At 47.4% G+C, this 19560-nt stretch overlaps 1 protein-coding gene across 1 annotated transcript in view; it reads right to left on the bottom strand.

Annotated features, from left to right (window-relative positions):
• CD44 (CD44 molecule (IN blood group)) overlaps positions 1–11499 on the bottom strand; it is a 33212-nt gene extending 21713 nt beyond the window's left edge. Inside the window, exons 1-5 of the mRNA XM_085861536.1 lie at positions 11264–11499; positions 10666–10831; positions 10066–10202; positions 6612–7277; positions 3770–4030 (exon numbers count right to left, since the gene is read on the bottom strand). Of these exons, the coding sequence (XP_085717662.1) occupies positions 3770–4030; positions 6612–7277; positions 10066–10202; positions 10666–10831; positions 11264–11363 (1330 nt within the window). The 5' untranslated portion in view covers positions 11364–11499. The remainder of the gene's footprint in view (positions 1–3769; positions 4031–6611; positions 7278–10065; positions 10203–10665; positions 10832–11263) is intronic.
• Positions 11500–19560: the final 8061 nt, after the last annotated feature.

The following is a 19560-nucleotide window of genomic DNA, read 5'->3' on the forward strand; positions in this document are numbered from 1 at the left end:
TTCAAACCAACATCAGTCTGGTGTATCCTCACTGAGGAACTGAAACTTTTCCCATACATCATCGCTTTTAGGAATAAAATGAGTCAAGATGACATGAGAAGGAGACTTGATGTGTGCAATTGGCTCAGTGACAGGATGGAGCGGTACCTAAACCGGATCAACCTGATCTGGTTCAGTGACGAAGCCCATTTCCACTTGAACGGTGCCATCAACAACCACAACAACATTTTCTGGGGGGCAGAACCACCTGAGGAGATCACTGAGAGATACCTGAAAGGGCCAAAGGTCACATGCTTCTGAACCTTCAATGCCTGATGGGGAACGCTAGGGCCTTACTTGTTTGAGAATGACAACAGCAGAACAGTGATGATAAATCAATAGTGAGCATTACTGGACCGTGCTCCATAAGTTCCACAATTATCTAGTCCAAAAGGTCACCCCAAACCAGCTCAGCATGACCTGGTTTATGCAGGATGGTGCACCCTCACATAAAGCTGGTGACACCATCACTTTCCTGCGGCTTCAGAAACCGCCTCGTTGCCCTGGGTACCACTCATGACTGGGCACCCCATAGCCCAGGCTTGAACCCTCTGGATTACTGGTTCTGGGGGGCTGCCAAGGGCTCTGTCTACACCAACTGTCCTGCCACACTGGATGATCTGAAGCAGATGTCAGACTACCTCCAGGCAGTGCCACATGAGACCTCCAGAAAAGTTGGACAGAACTTTGGAGTCAGGATCAATGCCTGTCTGAACCGCGGAGGGGCACACATCGAGAACATCAATCACAAGGATTTTGTGTAAATGCCAATTTCAGACCTTGGGCTCTCACTAACTCTCGCAGTGACTTACGGTAATCGCAATCAGTGATAGAAAATACCATATCATAAGCTTTCAACAAACTTTTGGTTCACATTCTTGAGGTTTCTGTTTCTTTGTAAATAAATATTTAAAGTTGCATCACTCTTCTTGAAACACCCTATATTTTCCCTTCCCTGCCAACAGCATCTACTCCCCTATCCCCAACTCTGTGGACCTCCAACATCTGAGGTCTTCCTTCCCATTTGATAGATCTCTCAATTCAAGCTGCCTGTAGTAAACCTGACCTGAGCTGCCTACCAAAATCATTCCTTCCACAAGAGAATGTCCCCAATTCTTTGGTGTCTCTCCCAATTCGACATGCAGGAACTCCGTTCCAGTGGTGGAGTTGCAATATATGTCATGAACTCCATTTCCCACTGTGCCTGTACTACCCTTCCTCACCAACCCCCCAGGGGTATCTTTGGCTGCACTTTTGTCTCCGCACCTCTTGTTTGTTTGTTTGCACAACCATCTACCCAACAAGGATGACTCTATTTACATCTCCCTCCCTGCCAACATGGACCATCTTATAACCACTCAACCTATCTCCCTCTCTCTTCCTCATATGTGGTGATTTCAATTGTCATCATGCCAATTGGCTGGATGTTGATACCTCCTCAACCAGCCATGGCATTACAGCAAACAACTCCTGTGACTCAACGGGCCTGACCAAATCAGTGAACTTTCCGACCCAGATTTATTCCAACTGTCACGTCCTCTCTACTGGACTTGGTACTGATGAATTTTCCTTCAAATGTCTCCTTTTTCTCTTCTACTTCAAAAGGTTCATCTGATCATGTGCTTGTGACAGTCAAGATCTCACTGGTTATTGTCAAAGAGCTGCCTCAGCACCCTAGAGTCTGGCATTCTACACGGCAGATTGGCAGGGATGACAAGCAGTCATCTCACTTCAGGACTGGTCTCCCATATCTACTACCCCTGATGTTAATTCAACCTGGGAACTCTTCCACAGAAACCTTCTCTCTCTCACTCACTCTCTCTCACTCTCTCTCACTCTCTCTCTCTCTCACTCTCTCTCTCACTCTCTCTCACTCTCTCTCACTCTCTCTCACTCTCTCTCACTCTCTCTCACTCTCTCTCACTCTCACTCTCTCTCTCTCACTCTCTCTCACTCTCTCTCTCACTCTCTCTCACTCTCTCTCACTCACTCTCTCTCACTCTCTCTCACTCTCTCTCACTCTCTCTCACTCTCTCTCTCTTGCACAGATCCATCCCATCTCGTTTTCATTATCCCACCCTTATTCCCACCCATGGTATACTGAATCTTGTGGTGATTGGCAGTTGCTCTGAAATAACTTGCTTTCTCTTCTTGGAAGACAAAACCGACTGAAGACAACTACAAATCATTCCACAAAAGCCAGAACAAGTGTTTGTCCACTCTCAGGAAAATCCCCCCCAAAAAAATCTCTAAAACCTTAACAATGAACTCTTAAACCTGTCTCCTTCTTCAAGGACCTGGTGGCACCTTGTTAAGTCTGTCTCTGGTGTATGCTCCCCCTCCACCCCTTCCCTCACTTCAAATGGCACCACGGCCAACTCTGCTTGTGAGAAAGCTGAATGCCTCAATTCTGTGTTTGTTTCCAAATCCTGTGTACCCAACCTCCCACTTTCTACACCAACGCTTCCCTCCTATACCCAACTGCTCTGGATAACATCTTCACTACAGACGTATTAGCTTGCTTCCAATTATAAGCAAAGTCATGGAATCTATCATTGCAGTTGACATCAAATCCTTCCTTTTCTCCAACGGCCTAATCTCAGATCACCAGTTAGGTTTCGGATCCAGTCATTCTAATTTGGAGATGCTGATCCGGTCATTCGACCTTGGACATACTATACACTCAATGTCAGACATGAGATCAGGGCCCTCTCTTTGGACATACTGTATCTCAAGCATTTGATACAGTGTGGCACCTCACCTTGATCTCCAAATTCTCTGCTGATGACATCAAAGGCCATCTCCTCTCATGGTTCAATGACTTCCTCCATTCATGTAGTTAGCATATAGCTCTGAATGGCATCCTCTGCTGTTGGTGTTTCCCCCTTTCCATTTTGTTCCCTTACATTCTGCTCGAGCTCTTCCATGAGCCTCGACCGTGTATACATAAATAAGGCATGTCTGCTTCCAAAGAAACTCATTACAATGCATTTCCCCCCTCCTTTGATTTGTTGTTGATCCCCCCAAAATAGAATCTCCCCTCAACCTTAACCCTCTTCCCTTCTCCAATTTCTTCTCCCTGCTCTGATCTCTTTTTAACCCCCTTTTTTTTAACCCCCCCAATCATTCTATGTTTATTAAATAAATGGGTAATTGCCACTCGCAAAGAAAACTCATGAGTTTGTAACTGTGACATCATAAAGTCATCAGATATATCTGTTTTCACAATAAAACAAATCTTTTCACCCATTAATATTCTACTTGAATATTCAACTGATATAACATGTACTCCAATCTCTAATGACTGGTATTTCATGGTTAAATACTAATTGATTTTGTCATTTTAGTTGTTTGTTAAAGGGACCATTGAAGTAGTGTCATTACATCATTTTAACCATCAAACAATTTGATAATCCGTCATGTGCTGTTTTTCTTGTCGGTGATGTTGATTTGGTTAAAATAAATAAATAAATAAAAGGAAATAGGTAAGACAGGTTTGTGTACATTGTGAAGCAGCTTTTTTTTTTTTTTTTTAAAGAAGTCATGTTGATCTTTAATATTTTATACTTCTTGAAAGCATCTCCCTCATTCTTTCCACCAAGAGTGCTTATTAATCGTGCTGAAGCACATCTCTCTATTCAGAGGGTCACGGTTGAAAATACTACTTGAAGTATGGAAGGGGACAGGTGCAAACATTTTAGAGAAGTCAAAAGGAAGAATTTTTACTTACATGGGGTGCTGCTGTGATTCCAGTCATGGAAGAGGGGAGAGATGGAGGGAGAGGGTAGAATAGATGGAACAGCGAATGGAAAGGGCGAGGTAACAGAAGAGGAATTAGAAGTGGGTAAAAAGGAGGTGTGAGGGTTTGAGAAAGTGAAAGAGGGCGCTGGTTTTGGGTGGGTAAAAAAGATGGAAGGGGTATGGTGGATCGCTGAGATTGTGAGAGTCGTAGTGGACTGATATTCAGCAGGAGATGAAGAGGTAAAGTGATCTGGATTTTGGATGAAGGGGTTAGTTATGAGTTGTTTAAAGAGGTAAGGTTGAGGGATTTTAAAGAGGAAGACAATAACTCAGAGGATGAAAGATGAATTGAAAGGTGATTGGATTCAAAGGAGAAGGAGAGGATGGAGGGGGAAAAGAGAAAGTCAGGACATCTCAAAACATCAACTTTCATGGAAATCACAGATAAATCACAACATGGACATGGACATCGACAAGTCATCCATGTGAAACTGTCATCAGAAAGTATCGACAAAAGGAACATCAAAAGTGGTCATAGCCATGACAAGGTGATACACCTGCAGTTTGGTGAGATGGTCATTAAAGGTTAAACTACTATAAATGTATGAGGTGTGTGTGTGTGTGGATTTCCCATGAAATAAGAATTCCCATGTTTTAAACGCACACCATGTTAAGGTGTATATCTGGTGAGAATCTGGTGAGCAGGACCAGGTCAGGTCAGGTATGGGAGCATGCGCCAGAGCGGCGCGTCATTTGTGGCTGGACAACATGGACATGTGGCTCGTTTTCCTGATGCTGATCCTGCTCACCAGATTCTCTCAGCGAGGGAGTCTCGTGAGTGAAGTAGGCCAATGGGCGACCACGTTCCTTGTGGTTGCAGCAGGTTGATCGGCATCTCAAGGAGATGGGGATGGGCCTGGCATCTGCCTGGGGGAAGGCCAGACGGATGCCCCTGGAGTACCGGCAGAACGTGGACGCAGCGACGCGCTGCTCTGGCGCGTGCTCCCATACCTGACCTGACCATCAACGAGCACATGGTCAATCTCCTTTGCCACACCACCAGCATTGGAATACAAAGTCCAGCGATGAGCCTGTGGGCACTGAAACCATGAACCAGCCACCCTTCATCCATGATTTCTTGCAAAATCAAGAACTTAGTGCTATTGTGATTCACAGTTCCAGACCGATGGGGACCAACACATATCTCATAACCATCCCTATCAGTTCAAATTGATGCATTGAAATCCCCCAAGACTAGAAGAGTATCTCACCTGGGGCACTGATAAACCACAGACTCGAGCGTGGCATAGAATTCGTCCTTCACGATGAGTGCGCTCACCTCGGTCGAAGCATAAATAGAGACCAGGGAAATGACACCCAAGGAGTGACGAATCCTCAGTCTCATAATTCTCTCGTTGACCGGTGTGACGTCAATTATCATTGGAGTCAGCTTATTGGACGCAGCTACAGCAACTCCTTGGGCATGGTAACCATCAGAGCAACCAGACCAATAGTTGGTGTAACCACCCGCCATGATCTCGCCACAGTCCGGTCTCCGAACCTCAGAGAGAGCTGCAATCCCGATGTCCAAATGCTTGAGCTCAGATGATAACAGAGACAGGTGATCATCCTCTCTAATGGTTAGGATATTCCAAGCACCCACCCGAAGGGACCGCCTCAGGTTAACCCAAGGAGATCGCCGTCTGGTGGACGACACCTCAGCACCACCCGACACACTCTCCTGCAATCTGACTCTGGAAGGTTACCCCCTGGTTTTCCTCCTATCATCAAAGATTTGGGGTCGCCAAAGGTTTTGCCCCAATCCCGTCATCCGGTGAACTGCCCTGCGAAGGGAAGCTGCACAGGAGGTACTCCCATGGAGCGGGTTTTCAGATTTCTTTGCATTTTTGTGTTTTGCGGAATGAAGGGTTTTACGGTGGCCGGAGTGCAAATCCGGCCACCAACCTCCTAATAAAACGGAACCCAACTGCAGGAGGACGTCCGCAGACACCGTTGGGCACTAGATATGGATGGCCGTTGGCTCATAAGGAGCTCCTCCGCCCTTTGACAGGTTTTGTTTTTAATCCTGCTGGGTGTCCATATCCATACACACTCCTCACCAGGAAACCTGGTGGGGGAGACGGTTTCATCGCCGACAACCCGACCATGGAACAGGTTGATACAGTTTTACATGTTACCTGTAGCAAGTCACAGATCGAATTTGACCTGACCCGACAGACAAGCAGGCAGGTATGCTTCAAGGCCATGAAGACCAATGAAAATTTGGTCCAATGGACCAACGGGCCCACGAGTAATAATAAAGTCACTCCCAGTGGATTTTGTCTAAAATGTAGCTCGTTATGTTTTGAGGCAAAATGGATAGTGTCCGCTCTGAGTGAGGGAGGTCGGAGGGTTGAACCCCACCATGGTGGAGTCAGACTAAAGAATTTTAACATGGTCCATGCTGCTTCCTTGCTGGATGCTCAGCATTTAAAAGGATAGAGCATGGACAACCAACCATAAGTTGCTAATACTAATGCAGGCTTTGATGGGCCTGATAGGCTCCTCTTGCATTAAAGTTCCTTGTGAGGGAACTGATATCGTATAGTTATCCTCATTATCATATTTTACTTCATGGAGGTCGAAGTTACACGAATAACTTAGTGCTCTCAAAAACGAATGCTCTGCAACGCACAACTCAAGCTCGATTACTGTAAAGCACAAAATGGGCTGCATTGATATCAAGGGTTTAGTTCCAAGTTGTGAGTTCCGCTTTCTAATTGAGGCCAGAATCTCAGTGACCACATGACCTAGGATGACACCACACTCACTTTGAGAAACCGTAGAAATGTTTTTCACATAAGGATGATGAAAGGTCGAGGTTAGGCTGGGCCAGCGGGAGCGTAGAGTTGTAGCAGTGGAGAGTTTCTGCCAGCTCGGCCGAGATGTAGCGGAAGTCGAGAAGTCTTGTGGGTTTGAGTGGAGGGTCGTAGATACAAAATGGCCATACCATCTGCTGCTAGTAGTGGTGGAGGTTGACAGGTCTTGCCAAGGAGAATCGTTGGTTGTCGCCGAGGTCGATAAGTCGTGCCAGGGATAAGGTACGGCCATGGTTGGAGGGTAATAATCGAGAGTCAATGGCTGATTGACTGAGAGCGAAATTGTGTGATCATTGGAAGGAATCCGTGTTGAAGTTGTCATCGGTAAGGGTGAGGATGGAAATGAAGTTGATGAGGGTGAAGGAACTTTGAATGTAAGTGTGTACAATGAAGGTGAGTTCGTGGGTAAAAAGCTTTGAGGTGAGATGGATGAATTTGTTGGGATATGGAAAGATGATGATGATGGTAAAATTGTTAAGTAAGTAAAAGGTGGTGATGCACGAGATGAAGATGACAAAGTCACGTGTGATGAAGATGTGTAATGCAGCAAGGCTGAGGAGGGTGAAGATGTGTGATGAAGTCGGGGTGAAGAGGGGTCACATGAGTTGACATTAATGTCTGAGAATGGAATAGGAAACAGAAACAAAGGTTGCTATTAGTAACAAAGGATAAACACATTGTTTCCCTAATCTACAAATCCATGATAAATGATGTCATAGTTAAAATCAGTGCTGACCCCCAAAAAGTGGGCCCTGCGGAAAGTTTAATAACCTTCACCGTTTTCATTCAATCTCTTTCATTTTTCAGGAGTTCTGAACTGAGTTAAGGGAGAGCGTATCTGCCAAGTTTCGCGAATCTGTGATATTCACAAGACATGTCGTGAACACCTGATGAAAAGTCATTTTCTGCGGAAAACTATCTGCGGACAGATTTGTTCTTACAGACATGGCGCCTGTTCTGCACACATTCTGCAACAACGAAAGCACCTAGAAAGTCTCAAATTCAAAGGTTTGTGGAAATACTTGGATAGCACGGCACAGTCTTGAATATCAATTCACCAAACAGAGGAGGCCAGTGTGGCCGAACAAAATCAGGAAGGTCACCTGAGAATATTGCTGCCGTTGCCGACTCAGTCGCACACAGTCCCAGGGAATCTCTTCGGCACCATTGTCAAGAGCAGAGAGTGGTAGGCTCTTGACAGAGGAGTCTGAAGTGAAGGCCCGCTGGGCCGGTTACTTTGAGCGGTTGTACCAGGCTGATCCCCCAACTGTTGAGTTGGACGTCAAGGGTGTTACAATCCCTGTTGCTGACCCTCGAATCAACTGTGGTCCACCTACACTTGTGGAAACACGGGCTGCGGTGAACCAGTTGAAACGGGGCAAAGCTCCAGGGATCTGTGGCATCCATGCCGAACTTCTCAAGGCTGGTGGAAATGCTGCACTCGTGTCGCTGCATGCAGTTTTGTGCTCTGCCTGGAACACAGGCATCATCCCAACTGACTGGAAGAGGGGCCTTGTTGTCCCTCTCTGGAAAGGGAAGGGTGATCGCCAAGACTGCAACAACTACCGAGGGGTGACGCTGCTCTCAGTGCCGGGCAAGGTCTTTGCTCGGATAATTCTCGATAGGGTTCGCCACCATCTGCTTGAGCACCAGCGTCCAGAGCAGTCAGGCTTTACACCAAAGAGGTCAACGATTGACCGTATCCTTGCACTTCGTGTCCTCACCAAACGCAGATGAGAGTTTCGGCAGGGGCTGCTTGCAGCCCATGTTGATCTCTGTAAAGCGTTCGATTCAGTGAATCGGGATGTCCTCTGGAGGATTCTTGGTCTTCGTGGGGTGCCACCAAAACTGATCGATCTGATGTCTGAACTCTACTCTGGTACTGAGAGTGCTGTGAAGTGTGGTGGTACCATCTCTGACTTATTTCCAGTTGTTACTGGAGTTCGTCAGGGATGTGTACTTGCCCCCACACTTTTCAGCACTTGTATGGACTGGATTCTAGGGAGGATGTCGGAGAGATCAAGTTGCGGTGCGTCATTTTGGAATGTCAAGATCTCGGACCTTGACTTTGCAGATGATGCAGTCATCTTTGCGGAGACTTTAGACATCCTCTTGGGGGCCCTCGAGGTGCTGAATGAGGAGTCGGAGCCGTTGGGATTACGGGTTTCTTGGGTCAAAACTAAGATCCACGCTTTCGGTGACATCTTGGATGCTGCTGTCCTGTCTGTGTCTGTTTGTGGTGAGGATGTTGAGGTCGTGGAGAGATTCACTTACCTTGGCAGTGATATTCATGTCTCTGCTGGCTGCGAGTCAGAGGTCAATAGACGTCTGGGTCGGGCCTGGGGAGTCATGGATTCACTGGATCATGGGGTGTGGCGCTGCCGGTACCTGTGCGGGAGGACGAAAGTCCGAGTCTTCAGGTCCTTGGTACTTCCAGTCTTGCTCTATGGGTGCGAGACTTGGACTCTGACCAAGGATCTGAGACGGAGACTTAATTCCTTTGGTACCGGGTCTCTTCGGAGAATCCTTGGCTATCGCTGGTCGGATTTTGTGTCCAACGAGCGGTTGCTGAGAGAGACTCGGATGAGATTTGTTACCTGCATAGTCCGTGAGCGTCAGTTGCGGCTGTATGGACATGTGGCTCGTTTTCCTGACTCTGATCCTGCTCACCAGATTCTCTCAGCGAGGGAGTCTCATGAGTGGAGGAGGCCAGTGGGTCGACCACGTGCCTCATGGTTGCAACAGGTTGACCATCATCTCAAGGAGATGGGGATGGGCCTGGCATCTGCCTGGGGGATGGCCAGACGGAGGCCCCTGGAGTACCGGCGGAAAGTGGACGCAGCGACGTGCTGTTCTGGCACATGCTCCCATACCTGACCTGACCTGACCATTGTCAAGAGCTCAACATCAGCAAAGAAAGTTTGAGGATTCTGATAATGGTGCATACAAGTCATCAATAACTCTGCTCGACATGTGATCCTCTGCATAGAGAGAAATGGTGCGCGTTCGGAGCACGTCATCAAACGTTGACATCGTCGTCAGCAATTTCATTGTAAAATTGTCAAATTCCTTCGGAAACGGCTGCAATTTTCAGTGACATCTCGATTATGAATGAATAATATGATGTGCAAATTTTGTTACGTTTGATTGGATAATATTAAAGTGATTAAACATTTCCTGGGGTCCTCTGTTTTGGGGTCACCCTGTACATTCTCTCCTTCAGTTCATGAATCAAATTCAAATGTGAATGGTAACTAAACAAAACGAGGGAAGTCTTTTCAGCCTTTAAAACATATTTATGGTTTATAAAAGGAAGTCAGAGGCAGAAGCTCGACAAGACAGGTAGACAGGTAGACAGGCAAGCTGAGCTGCAGACGAACGACAAACCAAAGAGGGACGCAGTTACCGGAGTGGTTGAAGCAGTAGGTGTCCAACCGCTCGGCACTCGTGACGTTAACGAGCACACCTGTCCGATTTTGGGCACACAAGGGGTTCGGATGTATTCGGGGAATGACCCTGAGGGCACCGAGAACCCATCCGTGCCTGTAGTGCAAAGTGCACATTGTTTGCTGGGAAATCACAGACTCCTTACTGGAATATTCATCAGTGAAAAAACAGCAATCCCGAATTTTTGTTTCATGACCTGAACATGTTTGTACACTACATCATCTCACAAGCTTGATCTCAACCATTGTGTCATGTCTGGATGCCTTTTCATTCCCACTCACGTAATACCTCTGCACTTCCATCATCTTATTGTCGACATCTGGAGCTACATCTGCATCGGTTTGTGATGTTATAAAACCGGCCAATCAAACATGGAGAGTTTTTTTTTTTTAAATTGTATACCGGTGAAGGCTGAGAACTGTTGGTGGACTCGCAACTTTCAGAAATTTAAAGGGAAATGGCCTCTTGTGGCCCGATAATCTGCAACCAAGGGCATTAAGAGAGACCAATAGAAGTCCAGAATGAAGGAACCTTGAGAATAGGATTAAGGAACCCTCACCTGCAGGTCTGGAAGCCCAAATGGTAGGCTGCGTGGATCTCAGCGAGAGACGCCAGACGAGAGCCCGAGGTCCTGCACGCGTCGCTTGCTTCGGACCATCCGAGCTCATAGCGACCGGTCGCTGCCTCCAGGTGGAAAACACCTGCCAGCCTGCACCTGCTCACCTCTGCGAGGATGACATTTGAGTTAAAATGGGATCCTTTTGGAATACTACAAGGTGAGGTTCTCACAATGGGATTGGAGACTTTAATATGCGGGAAAAGCCGGAGGTGGCTTCAGGAAATGATGAAGTATGGAGAGAAGGAAGCAATGAAACAAAGAAACCAGGTAAAGAGGAATTGTGCGGAGGAAAGGAAAGGAGAAGGTCACTGACAACAATGACCACCTGTTCTTGTGAAAAGGAAGACACGTGGAAGGCCGTTGATAAAGATCGGAGGCCAAAAAGAACGTTTTGATGACAGGACAGGTGAGAGACACACCTGGACAATCAAGTTATCCCCAAAACCCAAATTACGACACAAAGTACAATGGAAAGAAAGGCGCGAAAATGGACGCAGACATTACAGGAGTTTAATTTAAAAGTAATGGTAAAACGCACTCTGAGCATTTGTAGAAAAGGTAAAGATGAAGAACATCCCGACCATGCATTGCCGTTGTACTCTCTCCATGTCTCGAGTCCAGGTGTCTCTCCGGTCCATCTGTTCACCGTCTCACCCCTCCAAGCTCCAACTCCACCCTTCCGCTGTCTGCACCTGCCCTCCTGTAATCCATCAGCTCCTTCACACACCTGTGCACCTGTAAACTCGATCGCACACTTCTCCCACCCACGCCTCATACGTCCGACTGTTGCTGTTCTTCCATTCTTCCTCTCTGGAGGGATTCCCTGAGAATACCCATTTTAATTAATTCAACCACTGCTCCAACACTTAATTCATTCAACTGACCGTTCCCTTAATTCATTCAACTACCGCTCCCTGAATTCATTCATTCAACCCACCACTCCATTAATTCATTCATTCAACCGACCGTTCCCTTAATTCATTCAACCACCGCTTCATTCATTAATTCACTGTTCATAATTGCATCCACACATGCACACACACACACACACACACACACACACACTTGTGGTGTGCGTTACAGGTGTGCATCTGTGTGTGCATCGTTGGTTGTTAGAAAATGTTGAAGAATGTCCATAACTTTTTATGTCCATAACTTTAGAAAATGTCCATAACTTTTTATGTCCACAACTAAGAAATGTCCATAATTTAGAAAATGTCCATAACTTTTTATATCCATAACCAAGAAATGTCCATAACTTTAGAAAATGTCCATAACTTTTTATGTCCACAACTAAGAAATGTCCATAACTTTTTATGTCCACAACTAAGAAATGTCCATAACTTTAGAAAATGTCTATAACTTTTTATGTCCACAACTAAGAAATGTCCAGAACTTTATAAATTTCTATAACTTTTTATGTCCATAACTTTTTATCTCCATAATTTTAGAAAATGTCCATAACTTTTTATGTCCATAACTTTAGAAAATGTCGATAACTTTAGAAAATGTCTAACTTTTTACATCCATAACTTTTATGTCCACAACTAAGAAATGTCCATAACTTTAGAAAATGTTCACAACTTTTTGAAATATCATGCTATATATAATTTTTGGCCCCATCTCTCAATGGTGAAGAATTACTTTTTAAATTCTCGTGTCCAGATCCGTCCATAACCTTTTGAGATATCTTGCTCACAAACACACAGACAAATAGACAGGCGGATAGACACACCGACGTGTGAAAACATAACCTTCATCCACCTTCGGTGGCAGAGGTAATAATATATGTATCTACAATAATGTGTGTGTGTCCTTCATAACTCCAAAACCATGAAACCGAGCAGCCTGAAACTTTGCATGCATACAAAGGGAACTCCAAGGACATGCAAGAGTGAAAAACTGTGTCTGGGTTCATTAAAAATACCTATTTTGAAGATAATTAACGGCTTTATTTAACTATATCCTTTATCAGGCCCATCCTCGGTCACCTTGCTGTCCCTCGATGGGATCTTAATTCGCCATTTTTTTTGGCCTGCTCAACCATGCCTCGACTCGGAACAGGCCACAATGATTTTGTAACGATAGTTTTGTTGTTTTTTTTCACTTTTCTCACTCATATCATTGAATGCCTGTTCACACCTCTGAATCGCTGGGTACATTGCAATGCTTATAACACTGGGAGACGACAGTGTGCGGTGGCTTTATTTCATTTCTGCAAATGTGATAACCTCTAAAATCTCTTAACCTCAGCCAAATTTCAAAATTTTAACATCTTAACTTAGCAGTTCTGATTGTGAAAAAAGTGTTAATTTGTCCATTTCGGTATTGTTTGACGCTCTGGGCATCTCCTGGAGGTGTTTAATATGACCGATCGGAGATGGCTAATCACTTGCTAAGCCTGCCATTTCTCATCAACCGTTTTGTTGGAGCGATTGCTTGAGTGCTTAAGCCACTTGACAAGTACTTTTCAAGCTTCCATGGTGTAGAGATTCTCTGCTGCTCGGTTCTCCGTGGGGACATCCCCTGAGTTAGACAGCCAAAATACATTAGAGGGTTACAATGAGTGAAAAAATGTTTTCAGTTGTTACAAAGGAACGAATCGCGAAACCATGGCAGGATAGCCAAGAGGTACACAGGCTCGCTCCGAGCTGTCTATTCTCGGTTTGAATCACGACCTTGCTATCAACTGTCATCCCTGTGTTTCATAGGCAGGGTGATTCATTAATGTGTGTGCCATCACTTAGGTGGTTGTGAAACTGGGCGTCTCATCTGCCAGAATCTCCCCCTCCTCTCTATGACCCCTCCCCCTCTCTCCCACACCCCTCTTCCTCTCTCTCTCTCTCTCTCTCTCTCTCTCTCTCTCTCTCTCTCTCTCTCTCTCTCTCTCTCTCTCTCTTTCTCACGCATCTTCCTCTCTCTCCCTCCCCCACCCCATCTTCTCTCCCTCTCTCTTCCACCCTTCCCCCACTCCTTCCCCTCTGTGAAGTACTGATGGTTTAGTTTTGAATTCCACTGACTGTAGTATGTATGAATCGGAATTGGCGAGCCCGCCGGAGGGGTTCAAAGGTCGCTGTATGTGCGAGCATACATGTATACCTTTGTCAGGAAGATAGCGTGGGTTTTAAATGCTCCCGTCTGGTTTTACATAGTATCCCGGCGGTTTAAAAGAAAATGTTGCTGTTTCGGCAAGTTTTATCACCCTTCCCTTCCCCTCAAGCTACCTTCACTTCCCGTCCCACTGCCTTCCCTTCCCCTCACAATGCATTCCCTTTCCATCGTGCTGCCTTCCTTCTCCATCCCCTCACACTTTCCTCCTCCAACCCCCCCTCCATTGAGATCTCCGTTGCTTGCTTGAGACCAAGCAGTCTCCACATGCTGTTTTAACGTACCACATTTCGTGGCGGGTTTGAGATCCTATGATCCTGAGTTCAAACCCCACTCGCTGTTCAATTAATACCAGGTGGGGTTCACTCTGCCTGTCATCCTTCCGAGGTCGGCAACATGAGTTCCAGCTTGCTGGTATACTGTGTCAGAGTGGTGACCCATCCAGGATTGTGCCCAATAGCCAAGGAGACTGATTAGGCAGCACCAACGCTCTCCACAGAGTATGGTCCCAATGGATGGATTTCGTTCACTCATGTATTGTCCCCCCCCTCCCCCATCCCATCCCACTTTCGCCACAAGTCCCAATATGAAATGCAACTTGAGAACCCTTTCCCCCCCCCCAGTCCAGAACCTCCTCCCCTCATGCTTAACCCCTCCCCCCGACTCCCCCCTTCTCTCTACCCCCATCCTCCTTGCTCCCATCCCCCTCCTGCAGTGTATAGTGACGTTTGTTGAGGTTTCAGAAACTAAACACCCAATTTCAATGAAACTTGACCACAACCTTCATTACCCGTGATGTACCAAAGTGTTTTCATGACATTAAAAATAAAAAAAATAAAAATATGAATTACAACATTGCTTGTTTGGTCCATACTGCTGATTCTGTCCCATGGTGACTTCCTCTTCAGTATCAATATTCTACCAGGTAAGCACCCACGTTACACATGTACAAGGTACCCAGTGGGTGTGGGCGCTGATGTGCTGTACATGTACAAGGTACCCAGTGGGTGTGAGCACTGATGTGCTGTACATGTACAAGGTACCCAGTGGGTGTGAGCACTGATGTGCTGTACATGTACAAGGTACCCAGTGGGTGTGAGCACTGATGTGCTGTACATGTACAAGGTACCCGGTGGGTGTGGGCGCTGATGTGCTGCACATGTACAAGGTACCCAGTGGGTGTGAGCGCTGATGTGTTGCACATGTACAAGGTACGCACATGTACAAGGTACCCGGTGGGTGTGAGCGCTGATGTGCTGCACATATACAAGGTACCCGGTGGGTGTGGGCGCTGATGTGTTGCACATGTACAAGGTACCCGGTGGGTGTGAGCACTGATGTGCTGCACATGTACAAGGTACCCAGTGGGTGTGAGCGCTGATGTGCTGCACATATACAAGGTACCCGGTGGGTGTGAGCACTGATGTGCTGTACATGTACAAGGTACCCAGTGGGTGTGGGCGCTGATGTGCTGTACATGTACAAGGTACCCGGTGGGTGTGGGCGCTGATGTGCTGTACATGTACAAGGTACCCGGTGGGTGTGGGCGCTGATGTGCTGCACATGTACAAGGTACCCAGTGGGTGTGAGCACTGATGTGCTGTACATGTACAAGGTACCCGGTGGGTGTGGGCGCTGATGTGCTGCACATGTACAAGGTACCCGGTGGGTGTGGGCGCTGATGTGCTGCACATGTACAAGGTACCCAGTGGGTGTGAGCGCTGATGTGCTGCAAATATACAAGGTACCCGGTGGGTGTGGGCGCTGATGTGCTGCACATATACAAGGTACCCGGTGGGTGTGAGCGCTGATGTGCTGCACATGAACAAGGTACCCAGTGGGTGTGGGCGCTGATGTGCTGCACATATACAAGGTACCCGGTGGGTGTGGGCGCTGATGTGCTGCACATATACAAGGTACCCGGTGGGTGTGAGCGCTGATGTGCTGCACATGTACAAGGTACCCAGTGGGTGTGAGCGCTGATGTGCTGTACATGTACAAGGTACCCGGTGGGTGTGGGCGCTGATGTGCTGTACATGTACAAGGTACCCGGTGGGTGTGGGCGCTGATGTGCTGTACATGTACAAGGTACCCGGTGGGTGTGGGCGCTGATGTGCTGTACATGTACAAGGTACCCGGTGGGTGTGGGCGCTGATGTGCTGTACATGTACAAGGTACCCGGTGGGTGTGGGCGCTGATGTGCTGTACATGTACAAGGTACCCGGTGGGTGTGGGCGCTGATGTGCTGTACATGTACAAGGTACCCAGTGGGTGTGAGCACTGATGTGCTGTACATGTACAAGGTACCCGGTGGGTGTGGGCGCTGATGTGCTGCACATGTACAAGGTACCCAGTGGGTGTGAGCGCTGATGTGCTGCACATATACAAGGTACCCGGTGGGTGTGGGCGCTGATGTGTTGCACATGTACAAGGTACCCGGTGGGTGTGAGCACTGATGTGCTGCACATGTACAAGGTACCCAGTGGGTGTGAGCGCTGATGTGCTGCACATATACAAGGTACCCGGTGGGTGTGAGCGCTGATGTGCTGCACATGAACAAGGTACCCAGTGGGTGTGGGCGCTGATGTGCTGCACATATACAAGGTACCCGGTGGGTGTGGGCGCTGATGTGCTGCACATATACAAGGTACCCGGTGGGTGTGAGCGCTGATGTGCTGCACATGTACAAGGTACCCGGTGGGTGTGAGCGCTGATGTGCTGCACATATACAAGGTACCCGGTGGGTGTGAGCGCTGATGTGCTGCACATGTACAAGGTACCCAGTGGGTGTGAGCGCTGATGTGCTGCACATGTACAAGGTACCCGGTGGGTGTGAGCGCTGATGTGCTGCACATATACAAGGTACCCGGTGGGTGTGGGCGCTGATGTGTTGCACATGTACAAGGTACCCAGTGGGTGTGAGCGCTGATGTGCTGCACATGTACAAGGTACCCGGTGGGTGTGAGCGCTGATGTGCTGCACATATACAAGGTACCCGGTGGGTGTGGGCGCTGATGTGTTGCACATGTACAAGGTACCCGGTGGGTGTGAGCGCTGATGTGCTGCACATATACAAGGTACCCGGTGGGTGTGGGCGCTGATGTGTTGCACATGTACAAGGTACGCACATGTACAAGGTACCCGGTGGGTGTGAGCGCTGATGTGCTGCACATATACAAGGTACCCGGTGGGTGTGGGCGCTGATGTGTTGCACATGTACAAGGTACCCGGTGGGTGTGAGCGCTGATGTGCTGCACATATACAAGGTACCCGGTGGGTGTGGGCGCTGATGTGTTGCACATGTACAAGGTACGCACATGTACAAGGTACCCGGTGGGTGTGAGCGCTGATGTGCTGCACATATACAAGGTACCCGGTGGGTGTGGGCGCTGATGTGTTGCACATGTACAAGGTACCCGGTGGGTGTGAGCGCTGATGTGCTGCACATATACAAGGTACCTGGTGGGTGTGGGCGCTGATGTGCTGCACATATACAAGGTACCCGGTGGGTGTGGGCGCTGATGTGTTGCACATGTACAAGGTACCCGGTGGGTGTGAGCGCTGATGTGCTGCACATATACAAGGTACCTGGTGGGTGTGAGCGCTGATGTGCTGCACATGTACAAGGTACCCAGTGGGTGTGAGCACTGATGTGCTGCACATGTACAAGGTACCCAGCACCAATGGCTATCATATCATCATATTCGCCTCACCGATCCCTCACCCGCTCAACCTCAGCACTCACTCCTATACAGAACCTTCCTGTGACAACCACGGCTCCATGACAACCACGGTCATCCTTCTCCGTGCTAATTGACAACCACGGCTCCATGACAACCACGGTCATCCTTCTCTGTGCTAATTGACAACCACGGCTCCATGACAACCACGGTCATCCTTCTCCGTGTTAATTGACAACCACGGCTTCCTGACAACCACAGTCATCCTTCTCCGTGCTAATTGACAACCACAGCCCCATGACAACCACGGTCATCCTCCTCCGTGCTAATTGACAACCACAGCTCCGTGACAACCACGGTCATCCTTCTCCGTGCTCATTGACAACCACGGCTCCGTGACAACCACAGTCATCCTTCTCCCTGCTAATTACAATGACCATGCTTTCCAAACATCCATGCAGTGCCTTTTATAGTCTGAGAGCTCTTGAATAATCACTTTTCTGCAAAATGTGCATCGTTATGTCAGTGATGTTATGATGTATATCAGTAGATGTGGACTTTTCATTTAGTACTGCTGAAGTCTGTTTGTTTACTCACGGAATTTCATGAATAGTTCATTCGGTGTTTTGCCACCCCCACCTTCCTCCCCCCCCCCCCCACAATCTTTATGCCACTCCAGGCGACCTCCTAGTTTACCTAGTGGTTGCATTGCCCTTGTGGACGATACCCACCTCACGACATCCTTTTTGGGATGTCTATTCGCAGAGGAACTCTCCCAGCTCACTTGGTCGGTAATTTCTCATTTCCCACATCATTTTCCTTCAGATGCTTGGGACCTGAATTACCACGTAAACACTGAACATGTTGGGATGTCAGACTGGTTTCAATGGGTTCATCCCTCCGCGCTCTTGGCAGATCTTCAAGCATTTCTCTGTTGTGCTTCATTGGAGTGAAATTCTCCCATTTAATGTTCTTTTCCCTGGGTTTTTGGAATCACACGATCCCAAGGGGATACGAAACAAACAAACTTCGGAACATCTTATTCCTCTGTCATGCCCGTAAAGCTACACAGAGTATATATATATATATATATAGTTCCAAGACTGTGAAGCCAGGGTGGTAGTAAAGAAAAGCTACCTATAAAATGCCCCAATGGCATGTGATACGATAAGCCTCCGACAATCAAGTAAAGCTCCTGGCCACCGCGTGGTGGAATTGCTTTCACTGACAGGAGAAGGGGCGAAAGGCGGTTATCTAGCACCTCAAAACCAGACATTTCGGGCAGGTGGGGCTCGTTAACCTTGCTTGGTTGCTTGTTCATCTCGGAGAAGGAACTCCAATTTCAAACCTCCCGCTGCCTTGCGGTCTATGCCCCTCCATGAGAAAGGCTTCGGGAGTAAGCCATGAAAAAACATCTGGCGTTGGAGCACACAGAATATCATCTGGAAAGAGTGAATTCTCCGATAGTTCACACTAATGACAGATCCTTGTTAATTTGCTGTCGATGACTTCAGAAGTGATTCTAAAGTCAGTATATAATTTAATAACATCTGACAATTGATTGTGTTTTCCCCCTTTTTGTCGACTTTTTAAGGTGTTTTTTGAAACCTTTTTCATGAGCACATGATAAGTGAGAATCACAGATCTGTGTTGCTACAAAAACCTCAAAACAGTTCGAAGATTTTAAAAACTTGTTCAAAATCAAAGTATCCATTGAGGTTTCAAGAAAGTTGGACACAAGTTTAGGAGGGGAGGGGAATTATGTTACACGGGATCTATAACGTCCACATCCTAAATGTAGATGGGACAGCATTCCCATCTGAAGGATTGTGTGTTCTTGTGAGGACACCTAGGCATAGCATCCCAACGAACACGGCACCAGGGCGCCATTTTGGATCTGGTTAAACTCCACAGGGGAACAAATCCCTGATCAGAAAGCTCTGCCGAGACGAGCACGTCTCCAACTGGGCCATCCTCCCGTCGCTCAGCTGACAACACCTGGCCTTTCCCATTGATAATTCCTCGCAGGATAAACATAGACTGGCTG

The sequence above is a fragment of the Eptatretus burgeri genome, chromosome 17 (assembly GCF_056783735.1).
Source record: "Eptatretus burgeri isolate ZD-2024b chromosome 17, Ebu_testis_v1, whole genome shotgun sequence".
Taxonomy (NCBI): domain Eukaryota; kingdom Metazoa; phylum Chordata; class Myxini; order Myxiniformes; family Myxinidae; genus Eptatretus; species Eptatretus burgeri.